Genomic DNA, 19,918 nt, shown 5'->3' with positions numbered 1-19,918 from the left:
CCTAATTTAGGCACATGTCTTTGTTCCCTGCTGAAGGGACAAGGAAGGGTGTGGTGGGAGAGAAATAGCGTTCTGGTGCTATAGGCATCTTCTAGATAGTTGTAGATGATGCACTTAAGGGTGGGCTCTACCAGGTGGATTCCAGCTTGATGGGGTACAGAGGAAAGCTTATATGCCTCCTTTATTTTTTGCCTTTAAATTGATGCTGTGTGCTTTGACAGTTGCCTGTGTTCTGGTCTCTTTATCTAATCTATCTGTCTACATGGCTCCCATGTCCTTCTTGTTAGAATGATAAATGGAAGAGGTTACTCAAGTTTCAGCATGCTTAATAGTGTCCAGAACCAACCTGTTGTATGACAGATGCACTGATAGGTTATTACTTGATGGGCTCAGAGGCTCTATGGGTAGCTGTGTACTCTAAAGAATGGGAGTATGAGTACAGACAACATTGGTCCAGATGTGTTTTGTGGAAATGCATCTTTTTGTATGCATCACACATGTTGTAAATAAGCAGTGTGACTACCAAATATAATGGATCTATCACTGTTAATAAGCACACAGCATCTGTTACTACAGTAGTTCTTTTTATTTCTCGGAGAAATAATTTGAGACTATTTATGTATAAATAAATATAGGTGGGCAGTCTCACTAAACACCAGAACTTGACTTAAAAGGATTAACTGTCCTTTGTTTTAGTCATATAATATGTAATGACCTTGTTTCAAAATCTGTTAAAAAGTTTTTTGCAACTTAATTCAGTAAATTTTGGGTGAGGTTCATAGAGAGTACAAAACTTGTGTGCATTGACTAAAGCATCCGTCTGACTTTTTCTATGGTTTTTAAACCTATGAATGCAAATTTTTGCACTAAACATTTGCATGCAAATGTTTAGAAGTTTGTTTAAGCAGGGTGCTGTGTCTCAATATCCCCCAGGTTTTCCTGATATCTCAGTAAATTTCAGTATATTCCTTTGCAAATCTAGATCATGTTTCCACACATCTGTCACTCAGGTACTTGGCTTAATAAATCATCCAAAACACTCTGCAAGAGAAAACTGCATAGAGCTAATTCCTTTTTTACACCAGAATAACTCCATTGACTTATCTGGCTTGGAAAAATGAAGAAACAAATAAATAAATGAAGGAATATGACTTACCAAATAAAAGTTATGTGAGGGGATTGTGGATATTTACTTTGAAAATATGCCTTTGAGTTCGAGTTAATTCATTCCAGTTAGTCCTTTGTTTTATTTTATTTTTTATATATTTTGTTTGTGTGTTTATTTCCCTCACATTCTTTGAAAGTATTGTGAGGGGCAAAACATAAGATTAATGTGGCTGAATTAGTATCAGTTATTGTTTTCATACTAATATCCTGTAGCTTTATGTTGCTTGAACGTGTGCACATTCAGAGTTTTGAACATTGTGGGAAAAGGTTTCACTGGCATCCATTCCTGCCATTAAAGTGCTTCCCATCTGAATATTGCCTGCCAAAGTATGTGGTATCCTGCAGAGCAAGAGGATGAGGACATAGATTGCAATGAAGCTGAACAGTTTGCACTTCCTAACAGTGACACCAGACATCAATCTTTTTATAGAGACAGCCCAGAATACAGCAGACTAAGAACTCTCCTCCCCCCTCCACCCCCCAAAAAAAGATAATTCCCTTTTTTTTTTTTTTCTTTTCTTTCTTTTCCCTTTTTTCCATTTCATTACAGCAGTTTCTTTTTAAGATCCTCCAAAATGAATACCTTCTCAAGTTGCATGAGCTGACGTTTCAGTGGCTGGGATCCTTTTGGGAAAGGAAAAAAAGAAGAAAAAGAAAAGAAAAAAGAAAAAAACTGAAGTAAAAAAAATGTAGGTTCTCTGCAGTAACTTTTTCTTTTAAAAAAAAGGAATGTATTTAATTTAGTCTCAGTTCTCTTTATCATCAAACTAAGGAGCAGAGTGCTAATTTGGTCACAGTTAATGTGTTTCACACATTTATACCACAGTTTGACATCAGAATTCAGTAACACCAAATTATATTATACAGGTTGGCAAATGCTCAGAGCTAAAGATTGCTGGTGCTGTAATCGGCCATACTTGGAGAAGCTTGATTCAATTCTGCAGCTTGTATAAAGTGGCATAGATCTATAGAAATCACTTTGCACCAGCTGTTGAGGATCTTCTCTTTTACACAGGAATTTCTTACAGGTTTGCATTTTAATATATAAATCTAATTTCATCAACAGGGTGATTTATAGTTGTGCAATTAATGAGCCATATGCTCCTCTTTGTAGTAAAAAAGGTGCAGAAAGAGCTAAGTGCTGCAAAGAATTGCTACATCAATGAGCTGCAGAAGTTAACCTATACTGTGTCACTCAATCAAGAAGCTGTGAGGGTGTAAGATGAATAAACCTTGCTATAGCAAGTAAGAACCCTTATTGAAGAAAGGGGAGTTGAAAAATTTGCATCCAGCATAGGTGGGAAATGCTTGACAGGGCTTGGGAACGGGTTCACAAATAGGATTTTAAGCTTTAGTTTAGTTCCTTGAAACTGCCATGGCCCCAATTTTTTTTTTTGGTACAAGTCAGAGCTGTTTCCAGCTTGCACCTACAGAATCTGTTATGAAAGCCAGAACATCTGGAAAACAAACAGGATACTTGAATCAAGCATCATGCACCCACAAAAGAGACAAGTGACAGTGAAACAGCTGCTGCTTTCATGGTTCCCCCTGATCCAAAGACTCAGATCTTTGGTACAGAGATCACCCAGAGCTCAGGCAAACAAAAATTTAACCAGCTGCAAAGCTGCTCCAAGCTGCTAGAGCACTTGAACTGGCTTCAGGAAGGTGTGAGGAACAGGTTTGCTGGGTAAGTTTTTGTACCAGAATTCGTGTGAGAGACTGGCTGTGTACTAAAAGACTTGCCAAATATTCTATTTTCAGAGGTTACATATGTACATGTTACTGAAGCTTCATTCCTTTTGTGTGATCCTTCCTCTTGAATTTTTCCGCTTTGTCTTTGTGAAGAAATCCAAATACAACATTTGCATGTTAAAATTGCTTTGGATCATTATCTTCTCAGTATCTTTCCCCACAAAGGAATGCACATTCACTTTCTATTAAAAATGTGAGTGAAGTCAAAGATTGAGTCACTATGAATTAATTTCTGAATCCTTACCTAATAACCTTTTTTCCTTTGTGGTTTTCCATGGCGTGTGTTGTACGAGACTGTTCAGTTCCCTATGAAAAGCTTGCAGGCCATGGGTTAGGTCGTTCTCAATGAAGTTAACTGAGAATTTTGCTCTTGCTTACCTGGATGTATCTAACTTGCATAAAATTGGATCTATGCAGCTTTGCTTCTGAGGAGAATTCTCCTACTGGAAGAGACCGGGTTTTCAGAAGCCATGTGGCTTTTTCTAGCCTTTCAACTGTTGCCCTATACTTGTGAGGATGCCAGGAAATAACAGCACATGTGGGCTGATAAGACCATTATTTTTGACCTGGCCAAGCTTTGCTTTCCGAACCATGTGGTAGCTTAAATATTTTTCAGATTCAGAAATGTATCTGAGTATAAGTCATAGTCCCCTGGATTCTTGCTAAGAGGGGATATGATCTGGCCTCTTGTTTGTTCTGGGTAGCATATGTAATACTTTGGCTTGTCTTGTTTCTTCCCACGTTTCCCTAGGCCATTCTGCATCTTAAGTTTTGCAGATCTTATTGTGGATTTGTTATGTGGGAGCAGTTTTGTGTTTTCAACTGGTGTGGCAGCAGATCAAGCAGGAGGTTTTGGCATGTGCACTGATTCTGGATGCAGGTTTTGTAAAAGGCTGGTCTCATTTTTGGCTTGTAAGCCATGGGAGCATATAGTGTGTCTTACTTGATTATAAGATAGCCCGCTCAGTAAATAGTTTGCTGACCACATACAGTAACTTAAGAAGAGGGCTGAAAAACAAAGATAATAAGTGTACAAATCACAGCAAAATCACATCTTGTGTCTCAGAAGAATCAGATGCAGAATATCTTGTGAAATTTCCTAATTAAGCTGCTGGATTGGAACTATATAGGTTATAGAGTGTCCCGTGGTAGCGTTATTTTCTGTTTGAGACTGGCTGCATTTCATGCTTCATGATTGACTATCACAGAATTAACTGGGTACCACAATACATTTTATCGCAAAATGACCAAAGAGGATGAGATGGTGCTGAGGCTGAAGAGGTGTCTCCGAGTTGTTCCACTTCTCCTCCTGGCAAACAAACTCTGGGAGCAAAGGGGAGTGAATTCTCTTTTTCCTATTATTCTAAAAAGCAGTGAAAATCCTGCCCTCTAAATGCCAAGAGCTAATCTGTTGGGTGCATGCAGAGATAGGTACTTCACAATAAAACTGTGCAGAGGAGGAAAGGTAAGAAAGTTGTTTGAGGCTATATAGTAAACCAAGTCTATTTCACCACTGGAACTCAGGTCTTCTTACAGCTGCTCTTTTTATTTAAATAACTGATCATCCTGAGAATACAAACTGCTAACACTTGCTGTAGCCAGAGCCAGAATTCAGGAAAAAAATGTGTCTTGATAGAAAAAAAGAAGTGTACATTTCTCTGTATACATGCTTTGTGTGTGGTATATAATACAGTCTTCCAGATAAATTCCTTGGATCCAGTCCTTTTCTCATTAAACCCATACAGTCCTACACTTACAGTAACATAACTGGGGAAAGAATTTGTTCCTAAAAGAATTACGTTTCTAATAAGAAGGAAGCAGAGGCTTTTGGCAAATAACATATCTTGCAGCTCTTAGTATAAAACACTAAAACAAAAAGCAAAGTTGGATCAGAAGAGTAACAAAAGAGAGACTACACCACAAAAGAGTCATGTATAGATCATATCTACTTTGGTTGTGGAAATGATGACTAATCTGTGTGGGCAGATTTCTGTTTTCACTTGAGGTGGGATAGATTCTAGAGTGACTTCCTACTGAATAAAGGCATCCACACTGGGTCCCAAAATACAGTTTTTTAGCCAACTATTATTTTTAAAAAATCTGATGAGCATCTCTCCCTGGGACAACACTTGGATAGCACTCTGACTGTTCATCCCATGCAAGTGTAGAATGCAGCTGGGAATGAGACTCTTTAAAAAAGCCCTTCACAAGGACAGACTTATTGAAACATTTCAGAAGCATCAACAGAACAGAATTAAAACAAGGCAGGGAAGTACTAAGTAGTCAAACATCTGTTGTTTTGTGCATAAGAAAAGCTAATAGTTTACTGGAGAGTAGGGAGGGTGCAAATAGGTAAAGTATCAATTGGAAGATTTAACTTGTAGGACATTTTTCTTTTCTCGTCATCCTGGGGTTTTTACTAATTATGACTGGAAAGAAGTAGACCCATGAGATGATCTCTTTTCTGTTGCTTTCAGGTGAACATTGCACAGTACTTTCCTCTGAAGCTCTGCAGGTGTCAACTGCTCAAGGAAGCATCAGTTTCCACACTGGGGTCAGCAGGGCCCTCACCCTGGGTGGGGGATTTCTTGCCCCATGCTTATCTTTGTGGATTTCATCAGAAGGTTGTAATCCTTGGCACAGTAAATGGAACTTTACTATCTTCTGAGTTTCTAGCTAGGTAAATTGTAGTTCAGTTCCTCATTAAAACTGAAGGCATCTAACTTGCAAGAGATGGCCAGCATAGTGAAACTGAAGGGGTTTTTCAAATTAAAGTAGCTGCTGAGGGAAAACTTTCCCCTGTTCTCCTAGCTGCATTCAGTGTTGACTGAAAGAGAATGAAAACTTTACATGACTTGTCTTATGTAGATATATCTAATTCAGTTATATGTTTTTTCACTTTACTCTAGACCCAGGTCTTAAAAAGCTATATGCTTACCACCTTTAGTTGCAACTAAATCCTCCAAAGCCTCCTCTTCTCCAGGTCACTTCCCTCAGTCATTTTATTTCTTCTATCAGTAGATTTCATATATTGAATCCTAAAAACAACAAATCTTCATTTTCCTTTAGAAGTACTATTAGAATCCACATTTCTGAGCCTCTTGGAGCCCACAGATTTTGGCATCTGCTGGTCTGACTCTGATTTAACTTCATGGAGACTTTAAGAACTAGGATGATAACTGAGGGCCAAATCCTAACTCTTCCATCATCCAGCAATTCCTGTGTAGCACCAATTTTCTTTTCTTCCTCACCTATCTCTACATGGTGTGGTTGATTCTCTTGTGGGATTACATGCTGTTTCTTTTGCAGTTTATATTGGGGGGTGGAAGATAACATTCATTAGTTCTGTACAATGTTAGTAATTATAAATGATAATTAAAACCAGCAGCAAGATGTAGTTGTTTTGTTCTTCTCCACATGCAAATAGCTCATCAGGTCTCCACCCATTCTGAGGAACATGGGGAAAGCTACACCAGGGAAAGAGGCCCTTGTTGGGCTAGGTTGTAATTTGTGCAACTTTCCTCACGACTACACGAAAAGGAAATGCGACCTTTGTCTTCTGTTAGAGAGAGTTCATCATAATAGCAGAAGATGCAGAAGTTTTTATAGACTCAGCTGGATGTAGTAGTCAGAAACTTTAAACCTGGTCCCACTGTGAGCAGGAAGTTGGACCATGTGTAGTTCTTTCCAGTCTGAATTATCCTACAGTTCTATGTTCATTCTCCTGAATCAGAAAGGTTTGTATATACGTGTGTTGCAGCAATCTATTTATTTATTTTTTCATACTAGCCACATTTGAATTAGGAAACAGAAAATCCCATTAAAGAATTATCTGGGTGGCTTCTACAGTTCCATCAACTTCTTTTTTCCTGCGGCTTTATCGGAGGTTTTGACTGCAGAGATCTACAAAATTCAGTAGTACTTCCTGTTTTCTACAGAGTTTTTTATTTTGTTTTTTTTTTTTAAATCTGTGTTGGAATTGGCCATATCTCTGTCTCGCACTTCTTTTTATCTTTATGTAACTATATATAAGAGAAAGTGCATATGAGAGAGTCTTTTATAATTTTTTTTCTCATTTAAATAACTTTAATCATTTTGCTTCTAGTTATTATTATGAATGAAAAACTGTAACCACAATTCTCCTATAGAGACAAATATTTTGGGTTCTGTTGAGGTTAGGTGGTCAGCTGTATTCCTTGAAGAGTGCTTGGTCTGTTTCTTAATTTGTGAGATGCCTCCTAGGTGTTATGATTATAATATTTTTAATGTACTAATAATTAAAGACAGTTTTGGGGTGATCTATTTCACACAGATTCACGGTGTTATTCTTTAATTTCAAATAAAAAGTTGTTGATGAACAGTTTCATCTGATAAATTTTTAAGACAAAAAATATTTCTGATCATCAGCTCTGCCTGTTTTGCTAAGGAATTTACCATAGTCTGTGCCATTGATGTCAGCAACAATAGGATTAAGGAGTAGGACTTAATTAAGTTAACTGTAACAGAAGCCAGAAATAGCTTTTGTAATTAAATTACTTGTGGCAGAATTGGTTGTTTATATCTCTAATATTCCTAGGGTATATTTTTGAATGATAGATCATTTAAGCTGACTTCCACATCTGAAAGATTAACACTTTACTGATACTCAGTTACCTTATTCGATTTTCTTGTTAGTGTAAAAGGCAGTTTAAGTGAAAAATGAATGCTAATAAAATGCCTTTTTAGTGATTCATTTTGAAAACCATTTGACCTTAACTACAATGGAAGTAGACTGTAAAAATCATCATAGATTCCCTTCCTTGAACTTTTCATAATGCTGAAAAATGACTGGGGGAAAGAAGCGAGATCCAGTTACTGTACCCTGTTTGTACAGCTGTAGCTCATTGAGGGGAGGCTTGTGTTACACACAGTTTGTGATAGGAAGTAAATGCTTTTAAAACAACTAAGGAGACAGGTCTTTAACCTCCACCTTTTCAGATGCTTTGTTCACTCATTTAGCTTCTGTCGAGGTCTTGGGAAACATTTCAAATACAAATTATTATTATTGAGTACTGAAGCTCACCTGAATAATTCATCTCCTAGTGAGCTCATTAGGCAGAGAAGCATTAAGATGTTGGAATTTTTTTGAGCAATCACTAATTCTAGATATAGTGAACACTTGTTTCTTCAGGAACATATGCTTTTGAAGAGGGAAGAACTCACAGATCAAGTGTTTCATGATAGTTGAAATTACAATTTTAGATCAGCAATTGTAAGGATTTTTAAAGACTTAGAGGACATTTAAAAATGACGTTGCCATGTAAATTGCCAAGCTATCAAAATTAATTAGGGTTAAAATTCTCAGTTTCTGGTTTACAAGACTGTTACCTCCTGTTACAAGATGGTCTAGTCCCCTGAAATGGTGAAGACACCTTGAGATTCATTAAGAAGATTATTTTGACATAATATTATATAGCATACCAATCACCAAACCTGAACTATCTGATGTAAGCTTAGCACCAGATAATTTCAGTACTTTAAATTCATGCTATAATATCGTTCTCTGAGTACGATTCTACTATCTCCCAAAGGCACTTTTCTAATTGCTCTGGTGAAAAAAGTCAATGGCAATGGGAATGCACAGCAGGCAGTCAACCAGTAAGCTTTTAATTTCTTTGATCAGCTGAGGGTTTGTGTATGCTTCACCCTTTGAAATACATGTCAACTTAAATTTAAAGTTTTATGCTAAATAAGCATTATTTGTGCTGCATTCACCACCCGCTTCCTGATTTTGCTGTAATTAAGGTCATCTTCATGGGTAGTAGCTATGCATCTAATCCTCGTGACCATTTTTATCTTGACTGTGCAGACATCAATATAGGCTGTAGAAGGCCCACCCAGATCTTCACTTAGTGAGAAAATACACTGAAATAAAATCAGGATTTTGAAGCATCCTTCACTGCAGTGCCATTAGAGGTGCCATGCCTTCTGCGCACATGGCTGACACTGGGTTTGCTCTTCTTTCTGTAACTTTTTTTGACTTTTTGACATCAGAGAGACTCCTCTCTTCAGGCTGGGTTTAGAGTTCCCAGCAAGCAGCCATTTGTTCTTGCATTTGTCACCAGTGAGCAGGCAATGTGTGTGTTTTGTGGCCTGTGGCACAAGTGGACTTGGAGATTTACATGTTCCAGAAAACTGTAAACCTAACAACAGACACCACTTACGTTGTTAAAATCTGAAGCCTAAGATTTTTGGAACTTTTTGTGTCCCCTTCTAGTCTTGAAGTATGTATCTTCAGTAAATAAATCCAGGCACAAAAGATCCTCAGTCCTTGTCCCTCTGAAGCCTGTAAGAGGGCTCCTATTGACTCGTGTTACCAGGACTCAGCTAAGGCTTTCTGGCCATTAAACTCTCATCTCACACATCCTTCTTCTGATCTTCCAGTACTGATTTCAGTTCCTGCCACAGCCTTGCCTGTCACAGCAGGAAAGTTATGCTGACTTGTGTCCACTTACTGACATTTAACCTCCCCTACCCAAAGTCAGCTCTGAGCATTAAGGTTTTATTACCTGCTATACTATGGTAAAAGAGCAAAGTGTAAGTTGGGGGATTAGTTGCTTTTAGCTTGAGAAAAAAGGTTTTGGGAAACAAATGTTGCTTTGTTCTCTGATACATACCTCACTGAAAATTATGTATTTTGCAGAGGTTAATATACTGTGGGCCGCGCACCAAATACATCACAGTTCTGAAGATTACAATTTATTTACAGCCCTGAGACAATCTGTACTGCAAAAATACACCTCCTGGGTAAGTTGATCTAGATTTGACAAAGAAATCAATATCAATAAGATTTAGTAAAGTGAAAACATAGTATTTATTTTGCTTCAAAGAAAAATGTATAAATTATATAAGATGCTTGACATTGAAAGCACAGAAATTAAAACCTGAAGATTCAGAAAATCATAAGCTTTAAAAATACATTGATTAATTTTTTTTTACGGCAAACTTGAAAAAAAGATACAGGAGTCAAGTTTAAGAAGGCAAGTTGTAGCCCTGCATTTACATCTTCATAGTTTTCTAAGTAAAATGGGACATTTTTTTCTCATTCAGTTTTTCACACATAAATGCAGGAAAAGATCAGATTGTAACATAAGTACTCTAGAATATGTCTGTATAACTGAAAAGTGTAGGAAGAAAAATCATTACTAAAGATTGCTTTGGACATGTAACTGTATTTATTTGCCTTTGCTCACTCATGGCATGTGTCAGTACTCCAGTGAGTAAGGGCAGCATGCCACTACTTTTCCTAGTGTTATTTCAGATTTAATTTATTTTAAACGGTGAGCTGTGTACGTATCCAATATAAATTAAGATGACTACTCATTTTAGGATTAAAAACGTGTATTTCTAAATCCATCCATAAATGTAACATACCATTCAGTGTTTAGTTTTGGGCCCAGCTTAATTACTGATTTCCTCAGTTTCTCTCTGATGTTCTCCTGGGACTCAGACTTTTAAGGCTGTAGTTTCTTTCTTTGTTTAAAAAGAATATTAAGTTAAAAATTTGAATTTTCAGAATTAGAAATCAAATGCAGTATTCAATGTATTTTTTTAATGGCAAAAACTGTGTAAATGTTCTTCTCAAATGAGGTTTAATGCTGGTGGTGAAGGAAACCCACAGTCCTCTGGCAATCTCTGCAACTAGGCTATGAGCAAATGACTCTAAGCCAAAAGTGTGTGCTCACACAAGTGCATATCCAGTGTAACTCCATTAACTTCAGTAAAGTAAGTCTGGATTTGTGTTCATACCACTGAGCAAGGACTTAGCCTGTTGTTCATAACTGTTTGAGCCCATGAGCTAAAGTGTTAGGTTCCAAAAAAATGACTAGATCTTCTGGGATATTGTGAAGCAGATACTGTTTCTTCATTTTGTTTCTTAAAGTCACCTCTGTAAATTCTTTCTATTTTTTTATTCAGAAAATAGTCATCTGGTGTTGGTAGGAGTGCCTCGAATTTACATGGCCATGATGAGCAATAGCAGAAGGGATGCATCTCTGTCACAAGTCTGCTTCCTATGTAAATATTGCCACGCTAAAGACTTAAACTATACACATTTACCCATTGGGACCTTATGTGCAAATGCTTAACAAAAACAATAATTCAAAGAAGACAAAAATCCTCTGTGTACATATGGGTGTGTGCATAAGCACTTTGCCTGCCTGTATGGTTTGGAGGATGATACCTCAGAGAGCATAAAATATTCAGGAAGGTCGAGATGTCTGGCCTTCTTAGGTTGTGAAGACCATCCCCAGGACCACACTGTTATCACTTGAGCAAATAATATAAGTAGATTTAAAGTTAATTTAATTTGAGCAAGTTGAAACAAATCTAGGAATCTGTAGTACTCCTGTGTGAAGTGTTTTTTCCACTGAATAATTGGTATTAGCCAAGATATTTGGTTAATGTAGATACTGATTTACCTTTCCCCAGAACTTTTGAGAGGTGTGCCCATTTTTTTTCCAAAGCCTTACTGTGCATGAACACAAATCTTGTAAAAGCTCTGCTATTTTTCTGAACTCCCAGACTTGTCCAGAATCCTATGTATGCCTTGGTCTCGAAACTGAAACTCAGTGAAGCCTTTAATTAATCTCTGAGAACGATCTGATGTTGCTGAAAATTTACTGTTGAATGCAGTTTGACATCCAGTTTTGTGAAGGCTGTGAGAAAATTGTGGTGGATGATGTGGGATTGTGGGACTGTTCTGCTGCCAGCTCCGTATGTGTTTTAAGTTAAACATTGTAAGACAAATAAATCAGCATATTAATCTGTGTGGGTTGTGCTTGAGCTGATTGAAAAGATGTGAAACAAGAGAGAAGAGAAGAGAAAAACATGCTTTAAATACAGTCAGTGGTGTGAAATGTACTTCTGAACTTGGAACCAAATGCCTATTGCTTCATGTTGTCTGCACACACAGGAGATATCTTACTTCAGTCAAGGGGTCATGGAGAAGCAGACCTAATGTTAAAACCAAGAGATGGTTTGGAAGCCCATTGTGTAGGGAAAAAGCTGTGGGGGAAAAAAAAAGGCATATTGATTTTTAAGAAGAAATCAGCAAGCTTCTACTGTAGATATTTCTGTTTTTGATGGAAGTTAAAGTGCAATTGTGAAAGAAGAGTTGCATATACACCTTGAAAAGTTATGATTTAATTTACTGAGTATCCATTCTTGATTTTCCTATGAGTATTCAATTGCAAATATTAGGTCCATAATAATTTTATAGCTTTAGACTATACATTTAGATAAAGGGCTGAACTGTGCTTGTAGCTTTAAAAGCAGTAGAAACATCAATATATAAATCCACAAAGTGAACAGGTAACCATTCTCAGTATAGGGTCACAAAGTTCACTTAACTACTGAGGAAACTGCCAGGTCTGGGATCTATAAGAGGTGTTGTGTTTTCTTTTTTTTAACCTTACCTTCATCCCCTGCAGAATCCTTGCAGAAGTGTAGTCCACACGAAGTAGCTTTTGGCAACTGCCCCATGGCCTCCCCACCATACACTGCAGCCCCCCTGCAACCCACAACTCAGCATGGAATCGGGTGGGCTCAGCACAGGGACCTCAGCCCTCCTGCTACACCTTACAAGTTTCATGTGTTCTCTTGTCTGTAGTGGAAGTGTTTAAAAGCTTTCACTTAGAGATGAGAGGACAAAAAGTGGAAAATGCCCAGACTGGAGAGTGCAAAGGACACACACCCCACAAAAGGGACAATGCACACAGCTGCAGGGGAGCAGCCCCAGATATGGATCCCTCTCCCCCCCCTCACTGAGTGCCTTTCCCATCAGGTTATCAGTTATCATGGCTCGCTCTCAATCTCTGCTGCTGAATCCACAAATGGGAAAAGATCAGTGAGTGTGATAAACGTTTTCTGCAGTTTTGACCAGAAGTTCTGTCTCTCAGCCAGGAAAGCTTTTCTTCTGCAGATTAGTGGAAGCTGGTACGTTCCCATGAAATGTTTTGATTTGGTGAACTGGCATTTCCAGTAGAAAAACTATTTAATGATTTTGTATTTTTTTACTGACATTGATCTTGTTGTTTCAGTGGAACCACAAATAAGAGAAACCAAATCCTTTTTTATGGGAGAGGTTTTTGTTCCTCCCTATGGGTTCTACTTCTGCAAATGATCTTTGAAATCCTTTCTCTGCAAAAGAAAGCTTACATTGCAAACATGAAACATGGAAACATGAGGCAGTTAGGAAAGCATTCTCCTTTGTCAATCTCAAATTTACCCATAGATTTATATATAATTTCCCTCATCTCACCACTTAGCAGGGAAATCCTAGTACTCATTGCGAGAATTAGGTTAGAAAATAAATATGAAGATGATCCTTTCTTCCACTCTGAGTCATCTGTAAATACTACTAAATTACCTCTGATACTTTTAGGGAAAAAGCATTTAATTTTAACCCTGCTTTCAATTCTGAACCACTTCCATGAATAATCTGAAAAACATCTGTTGGGAATTGATTGGGGTTTTGTTTTTTTGTTTGTTTTTAGATCAACTTCTTTTCCATTCCTTTTAAAAATTTCCTGCTTTTATGCCATTAAAGAGGTACAATCAATAACAAGTGAAAACTGCAGTAGCTTTACTTAAGTATGGCCGCGTGTCCTGCTCTTTCATTGGCTTCTTTCTAAGTCAAATTTTGAGAAAAAAAGATGCCAGCCTTCTGGCTGTTGAAGGACAAATATCTCTTAGTTGTTTTTGTTCTTTTTTTTTGTTTGTTTGTTTTTTTGTTTTTTTTTTAGCTCACCCATTTTTAATAATTAAATACTGTGGGGGTCTAGATTAGAGGAAGGAGGAAAATGGGACTCAGAAAAGAGACCACTCCCTGCCAGTGTTTAGGACATTTCTTCAAAGCATGGGAGGTTTGCACTACATTTCTGTTTCAGAGCGTGGAGAATTGTGCATTTCAAAGTTGCTCTTCTCTTTAATAGTCTTCTGCATATGGCAGTCTGATCTCCTTTTTTAATTCTTAAAGAAATCTCATGGCCACGTCTACTCCAGAATTTTATTCCTGAATGCCACAACCCCATCTTAGGCAAGAGTTGCTGTGAATTTTCATGAGTTTACATAGAGTGATTCTTAGGGACTGATCGAGTGAATTTCACCTTATATATAGTTTTCCTTCTTTTATGCTTTATATAAACACTTTGGCCTTTGAGGATCAGACTGATTAAAACAAAATAGCTGTTCACATTATTTTCCCCAAGCTCCAGGATCTCAGAGTTTCTAATTCTACTTTCAAGAGAGTAGAATCCTTCTACCACCTTTGAATTCCTTTACTTCTTGGAAAAGCACTTCCAAGACATTCAGCCAGAAATGCCCCATGTGTTGTTTTTGGGGTAACTATGATCCATGAAGCCTTTGAATGTAGTTTTTGAAATAATAGTCCTCCCAGCCTTTCAGGAGAACACTGCAGTGACTTAAGGTTTCTTTTTCCAGTGCTTCAGTCATCGTCTGATTTTGAAGCCAGCAGACCAAGCTGAGAATTCAGGGTCTTAGTTGTCCCTTGTCTCATGTCAATGAGATATGGCTGTGGTGACTTTCTCAAGGGTATCAGTCACATCTTGGGGATGGAAGTGCAGTTGTTTCACAGCCTCAACATGATATGTTACCTATTAGGTAGGCATTTTGACAAAAACTGAGGGAATATCAGCATGAACTGGTACGTGCAGACCTACACTAAAGGAATTTTTGGCTCAGAAGGCCTGTCGTGGCTATCAGATTGCTTTCTTTGATGTTTAAAGATTTGATTTTTGTGAAAAGGACAATAGAAACTTTAAAAATGGATTTTGATAACTTTACTGTGTTTCAGAGGAAACTATTATTTGTTATCCAGATTTTCCCTGAGTGCCAAAGAGATTTAAAGTTTTGAAGATACCTCTGCTACTCTTTGGTTTACAGAAAATCTCTGTCTTTCAGGGAAATACCAGCTTCTTAATGCAGCTTGTACAACACAATGTCAGGTAGAAGAAATAAAATTAAAAAAGATAATCCACTTTTTGAGGAAAGCAGGTTGATTTTTAACACAAAATAGAAGACTTTTAACACTTTAATAGAAGTCTTATTCTATTGCTCAGCCAGTTCATTAATTAATTGTGAAATTCTTGGGACTTTGTATGTGAGATACCAGTGTCTTTTTCAAGTTTCAGTTTCAATTTTCTGAAACTACTCTCAAGCTAGCACATCTGTAGAACTCAGGACATCAAGGGAGATGCTGTGAGGAATTAGGGTAAGAATTTATAATTAATTTAGAAAGCCAAGTAAGCTGCTTTTCCCCTTATGGATGGCAAAGCTATAGAGTTAAAAATTCCCACATTGTTTACTCTGTGATAATTCTCCCCTATAAGTGAACCATTCATGTCAGGAATATGTTGCTGTAGCTGTCTCCTCTATATACAGAGTAAACATCTTAGTCTCAGGATTTTTGGGTTCTGTTCTTGATTTTTTTTCTTGCTCATTATGGCTTTTGGGAAGAGACTTGCAGCAGATCATGTCTCATTTGCTGTAGCACACGTGATAGTAACACAGTGATCATCATCTATTCTACATAATGTCTGAGTTATGGTGGTATCAGAAGCAGCTATTATCTTGTGCATTGCTTTGAGTTCCTGAGAGAGTACTTGGTTATATTACCATAAGTTTAGAATCATATCTCTAACCTGTATTTTCTTTCTCATTTTCCAGATTTTCAACTTGCCCATGGCACTTTTCATTCCCCCTTCGGTGTTTGCTGTTCATCTGCAGTTTAATCTGCTTTACCAGTTCTGGATACATACAGAGGTAAACTAGGTTTTTTAAGCCATACTTAAACAGTTAGCGTGGAGCAGTATCCTGGAAATCCACAAGCAGCTGATTTATTGTGTAAGAAAAATCTTTGTCTGACTTCTTTAAGGAAAAACATCTGTTCATTCTTATTCCCTTTTCTGAATATATATTGCTAAGTTTATAAGAAGCAATGAGGCCAGTTGGTCCCAATTAGATTAAAAAAAAAAAAAAGAAAAAAAAATGTTACTGCAAGGAATCAAAACTTTTTGCTATTTTAATACTGTATTTTGTGATCTTGCTTATTAAGTATTTATGGCAGATAATGAAACTGATTTCATTTCTAAGATAAATATTTCAGAGAAAACATCTAAAACCCAGTGTTTCTTTAACACCATTTAGAGTGCAACTGAAGTCAGATAGTATTGCTTTCCTAGTGCAAGTAATTCTTAGATGAAAAGCACTCTTTTATTATCTGATGGTTATTTGCTTATTACTGCTCCTATTTATTTGTGTTTTGTGAGTGCATGTGCCATATCTACTTTACATAAATATGCATTAAATAACTCACTGCAATTACTAAGTAGATTCCAATGCTTCTCAGCTACTTGAACAGCCAGAATTCTGCCTTCTCCCTAACACTACAGTGAAGGTGTTTAAAGATATATCATATGTCAGTAGCATTTTTATCAGTAGCTCCTAGTGGACTATGGGCTAGTTATCTTTGCAACATTTAGTCCTTTTGTTATTCTGACTATCCAGATGGCTTTTTCCCTCTCTAGTGTCATTATGTGATCTATAGGACAATTTTGTTGGAAATCAATTTTGTCTTTATATGCTACTATAGTATTTGTGTTGCTTAAATTGCAGTTTTTATTGTCCCTTTTCTGTGTCCTTCTTTGGGAAAAAAAAAAAAAAAGTAAAGGGAAAAAATTCTGGTTTTCACTTCTGCTAGGCTCATTTCTGTAATCATTAATACATATCTTATTCTCTGCAACACCACGTGAATAGGAAAGTCTTACAACAAAAAGTCACACGTATCACAATAACTGGCATAAACTCAAGAGCTAGAGTTAAACCAGTCAGATTGTTTTGAGCAAATTTGAATACTTAGAAATTGCTCCAAATGAATACTCTTAATCACATAGTAGCAAAGTTTCTTTGGCTGTGCCTTGGGCATCCCAAACCTGTTTTGCTGTTTTGCCTCTAAGAAAAATACAATATTCCTCACCTAGATCTTCTCTTCTGTCTGAAGCTATTTATTCTTTTGCTAAGACGTTTCTAACATTCTGCTTCATAGCAATGGCTCACTGAGTTTTAGCACTGCTTCCACAGTGTGCATCTAAGGTTTCTGAAGTGAATTTCAGAGGCTTAAGAATTGCCTACATCACTCCAAAAAACTAAATCCTTTTCATAGCATATGAGCAATGTGCCAAGTCTCTAGTCTAAACAAGGATGAATTTCAGTCTCAATGAAAAGGTAAGCACTTCTTACTATTAAATTATTGGGCCAGTAGAAGAACAATAGATCTTTTGTACTGATCCAGTTGATCCAATCTTACCTCTTTGTTTTCAAGGGGAGTTATTCTTAATGTTGGGATTGTTGATTTTGTAGCACAACTGAACTCAGTTGAAATAACTTTAAGTTACACTGTAAGGTCAAAAACGATGTCAAAATAGAAATAAGATTACACCATATATTAGCAGATTTCTTGCTCTCAAGGGCAAGAGCATAACAGCAGAGAGAAGGGAAATGAAATAGTGGCAGCTAGTGCAGGCACACAGGCTTAGATTAGCCAATAGTTTCAGTGAAATTAATATGATTCTTCATCGTTGTACAAAACCAGGAGTTTTTGTTTTGGAAAAAACCTCTTACAATTCAACTGTTTAAAGCTGTGGTGTCTGTAATTTTTTATTTTTATCAATCCTTTTGTTGGCTTTTAATGATTCTAATTATATTACACAGATTATAGTATAAAGAAAATCCATTCTGGAAGTCTCTGTTTCCAGCAGTTTCCCATCATATGAGGATTGGGGCTGCAGGCCCTAGGTCATATAGAGAACATCATTCTGTCTGAGTGACTGCTGGTAGCTCTTGGTCTGAGAGCTGAGATGCATCGTACCCCATCAGCTCTGGTGACTTCTGTGGGTGCTCTTACAGGGTGGCAGAACATTTCATTAGACATCTTATGGAGATGTGCTTCATCATTTCTATTCTGTCAGTGCAAATGCTAAAAGTTAGGTTCTAAAATGCAGGAGCATTTGATAAGAAATGTGCGGTTTCCTCTTAGATTTCTGTTGCTTTTAATTAGTATCAGGTTTCCTTAGCCAAGATAGGGCCTCATTTTGACTGGTCAAGTAAGTTTGGAAATTGTAGTTTTGTTTTGTCCAGGTTTCCTACCAGCAGCTCAGACATTGTCTGTTTCATTTGAACTCAAGTGACTCGTGTATTCCTGTAAAGGCAGTGTACCAATTCATGAAGATCAAAAGTACCCACTGATTCTATCTCAGACTTCTTTATTTCCTCCATACTTGGTGTGCATCAGCTTTTGGACTTTTATATAAATAGAGCAGCATTTTGAACACCATGAAAATTATGTAAAGATTGTACTAAACCACTGTTTTGGTTCTAGAGATCATTTATTATTGGGAAAATCAGGATGGATTATTGATATAGGAAAGGCATTTCTGTAATAATAAAGAAAGGATGGGTGTGGTAGAATGAAAACATGACTTTGTGACTTAAGTTATGCATTAAACTATATTCTTCCATTAAAAGAATTTTTGCTGCCACTAGTCCACTTTTTTTTTTTTTCCCCACAGCTTCTGTGCATTATTGTGCTGCATACATGACAATCTGAAGTGACATCAGAAAATTTCCAAAGATTTTAAAAAAATCTGAGTGACAGTAAAGTATTGAAATAAATTCATAATAGTATATTTAAAATTTAAAATTTAATAACGAAAAACAAATAAGACCAAAAAAAATCCCACAAAACAAAAAAGACAAACCCAAAAACCCTAAAGAAACACTTTTTGTAATGATGCATAAAGGTAGAAATTCAAGAAATCAAGAGGAAACAATTTTTGGTGCTATCCAATACTGTTTAGGCCAGTGGAATGAGATGGCAAAGTCTGCTCTTACATGGTCTGAGAGAAATGCTCCTATGACTAGACCATTCTCAACTACATTATAAGGGGATTTAAAAAATGATTTGGTCAAGAAGCACTAAAAATCTAGTTTTTCAAAAGCCACAAAATGTTTTAGGACTGTTACTGACAGACAGAAATACTCCAGTTTATTTTCACAGGTGATTCGGAAGGTCTATGGCTCATATTAAACTATATCCTTCCGTTATGCATTTATTACAACCAATAAGTTAGGTGTGTTTATAACCTGATAGACACCTGTGAAAAACAGAAATTAGTTTCTGTTGGTTTAGCTGTAATTTTTATGAGATGTCAAATTGTATTTGGAAAGTATCAACTGAATCAATCCCTGTTGGTTGTAATTGCAGCAGCATATTACTCCTTGCCTGTTTGATCTTTGACATGCATTAGTTTCTGTTTAATTTTCTAATTTAAGGCAAGACTGTAATCTGCCCTTTACCATACTCACGGAAGTCAGGTTTCTTAAAGCTTCTCTTTTTTCCTTGTTTAAGTATTTCTACCTCATCAAACTCTGGGATCAGAAAAAGGTGAGCCACTGCTATTAACCAGGAGTAACATGGATGAAAACAGGCAAGGAATGGGAAAAATTTTGGCAGCATCTCTTTGTTTTTTTCAGAAAACAGTAATTTAGGAAAATTGAAACATGCTCTGGAAGTGTATTGTATTTGCCAAATAATATTTTGCACTTATGTGCAGTTGGTGCTGGTCTAGATTTCTATGGCTTTCTTTAGCTTTGAATTCTGTTCCTGGCAGGAAGCCATGCACAGCCCTGAGTACAGGTGAGCTGTTGTGGCCAGACCCTGAAGTCCTTACATCAATCAGCTCTTGCCTAGGGAGATGGCCAGATCAGAAAAAGTCTTCTTTGTTTTTTTTTTCCAAAGTATGAGCATAGGGTCAGTAAGGAAATTAAGCAAGCAAACTGAAGAGCCAAGTAAAATTAAGTAAAATACATAAAATGAATGATTTCTTTTAAGTACCAGTATACCTGTGATTACAATATCAGTAGCAAAAGTTATTCTTGAACC

At 36.9% G+C, this 19,918-nt stretch overlaps 1 protein-coding gene across 1 annotated transcript in view; it reads left to right on the top strand.

Annotated features, from left to right (window-relative positions):
* The window catches only part of AGMO (alkylglycerol monooxygenase), a 187,936-nt gene that overhangs the window by 66,343 nt on the left and 101,675 nt on the right, over window positions 1-19,918 (top strand). The window contains exons 4-5 of the mRNA XM_008494279.2: window positions 9,602-9,705; window positions 15,646-15,741. Coding sequence (XP_008492501.1) covers window positions 9,602-9,705; window positions 15,646-15,741 — 200 coding nt within the window. The remainder of the gene's footprint in view (window positions 1-9,601; window positions 9,706-15,645; window positions 15,742-19,918) is intronic.

Source organism: Calypte anna, chromosome 2 (assembly GCF_003957555.1).
Source record: "Calypte anna isolate BGI_N300 chromosome 2, bCalAnn1_v1.p, whole genome shotgun sequence".
Taxonomy (NCBI): Eukaryota; Metazoa; Chordata; class Aves; order Apodiformes; family Trochilidae; genus Calypte; species Calypte anna.
This window is presented reverse-complemented; position numbering and strand designations above follow the sequence as displayed.